Source organism: Ascaphus truei, chromosome 13 (genome assembly GCF_040206685.1).
Source record: "Ascaphus truei isolate aAscTru1 chromosome 13, aAscTru1.hap1, whole genome shotgun sequence".
NCBI lineage: Eukaryota > Metazoa > Chordata > Amphibia > Anura > Ascaphidae > Ascaphus > Ascaphus truei.
In genome coordinates this window covers 26997078-26999168 of record NC_134495.1, presented here as the reverse complement: position 1 = coordinate 26999168, position 2091 = coordinate 26997078, and the positions used below count along the sequence as shown (strand labels likewise).

General features: G+C 37.2%; 1 protein-coding gene across 1 annotated transcript in view; it reads right to left on the bottom strand.

The window, feature by feature from the left end:
• Positions 1-619: 619 nt before the first annotated feature.
• LOC142465082 (dehydrogenase/reductase SDR family member 4-like) overlaps positions 620-2091 on the bottom strand; it is a 38218-nt gene continuing 36746 nt past the window's right edge. The window contains exon 8 of the mRNA XM_075568989.1: positions 620-2091. This exon is cut by the window's right edge and continues 107 nt beyond it. Within this exon, the coding sequence (XP_075425104.1) occupies positions 2084-2091 (8 nt within the window). The 3' untranslated portion in view covers positions 620-2083.

Here is a 2091-nt window from a genome sequence, read left to right as displayed (position 1 = left end):
TTTTTAAGTTAACCTGTATTGCTGCTTTAAAACTTACATTTGTGTATGTATCTTTTATGTTTATAGCACTGTCCATGTACATGGTACATCGGAGCAGTAGAACAGGGGATAAAATAATAGGAGACATAATGGGAATAAGCACTACATAAATAAACGTACATTTTAGGAAAAGGAGCCATTGCCCCGAAGAACTTTCAATCTAAGTGATAAATGAGGAGAACTTATATATTACTTTGGAGCTACTCAAATACTTCATTATAGAGGTGTGTTTTCATAATGGCCTTAAAGGTGGAGAGAGAGGCAGTTTGTCGAATATTGAGGGGGAGAGGGGGTGGCATTCCAAGGTGTGGGTAGTATCTTACCTACTGCATCTTTTCCCCAAATGTACTAAATGAGGAGTTTAGCGGGACAATTCCTTATGTCACCAGCTACCGCCCACTGCAAGATAGCACTCTATGGCAGGAACAGGGCGAAGGCGTCACATGAACGGGCAAGTGGTGGGAACAGCATATGAAGACAAGAGCACAAGGTGGGAAGAGCATATGAGTAGAAGAGAATAAACAAAAGAGATGAGGAGACATGAGACACTAGTTGAGAACTGAAATAAATGGTAGCATTGTATATTTTTATTTTGTAGTATTGCTATCACTGTTACAAACTATAAGAAAAAAACTAAATATTCACAATTGTGTACGGGAATAAATGTGGTAACCTACTCCAGAAAGCAGCACTCCACTACTGTCCACCATCTCTGGATATGCCCATATGTTTGAATCAAATTAACTCTTTATAATACACAGTTTCACTATTATGCTTTCATCTGGAGAACCTTGCAACTATTGTGTGTTAGACAGAACCGACTCTTCATTAGGATACAGTAGCATTTTAATAAACATTTTTTATTCAAACTCTCTCAATGTCAGGATCATCTTGAACTTGTTGTTAATCATCTTGCCTGTTGCAGCCTTTTTACACCCATCATATATTGCTTAAAATGTCTATTTTACAAGATACCATATTAAATGAAAACTTTATACCTAGTGGATAATTAGGCATTGAGAAAATAAAGCTTTGAAATATACAGTAAGAGTAGAGAACATGCAAACACTGACTTATCTAGTCCTGTCTTCATACTGTAGTATTTTTATATAGGCCATAAAGGTGGAGAGAGGGGCAGTTTGTATAATATTGAGGGGAGGGGCATTCCCAAGGTGTGGGCAGTATCTTACTTACTGCATCTTTTGCCCACATTTACTAAATGAGGAGTTTAGCAGGACAATTCCTTAGGTCACCAGCTACTGCACACTGCAAGATAGCACTTTATGGCAGGAACAGGGCGGAAAATAAGAGGAGGCACAGAAAAGGGCAAGAGAATGAAACAGCATATGAAGACAAGAGCAGCAGGTGGGAACAGGATATGAAGAGTAAGAGATGGGAACAGGATATGAAGAGAAGAGCAAGAGATGGGAACAGGATATGAAGAGAAGTGCAAGAGGTGGGAACAGCATATGAGGAGAAGAGACTAAACAAAAGAGACAAGGAGACATGAGACACTAGTTGATAACTGAAATAAATGGTAGCATTGTATATATTTTTATTTTGTAGTATTGCTATCACTGTTTTTGTCCAGGAATAAATGTGGTAACCTGCTCTGGGAAATAGTACTCCACTGCCACCCACCATCACTGCTGAAGTATTGGATTTACCCCTATGTTTGAAAAACATTATAGTAGCTATATAATGTACAGTCAGCATGTTTATATTTCAACTGAATTTTCATCTGTAGAAACTTGCAAGCATTGTGTGTGAGACAGAACTGACTCTTCATTAGGATACAGTAGCATTGTAATAAACATTTTTGAGTAAAACTTTCTCAATGTCAGGATCATCTTGAACCTGTTGTTAATCAACTTGCATGTTGCAGCATTTGTTACAACCATCATTTATTGCATAAAATGTCCCTTTTACAAGACACCATATTAAATGAAAATTATGGAAACAATGATAGTGACTTTATACCTAGTGAATAATTAGACAGAAGAAAATAGTACTTTGACATATAAAAGTAGAGTACAGAGACATTTCAGAGTC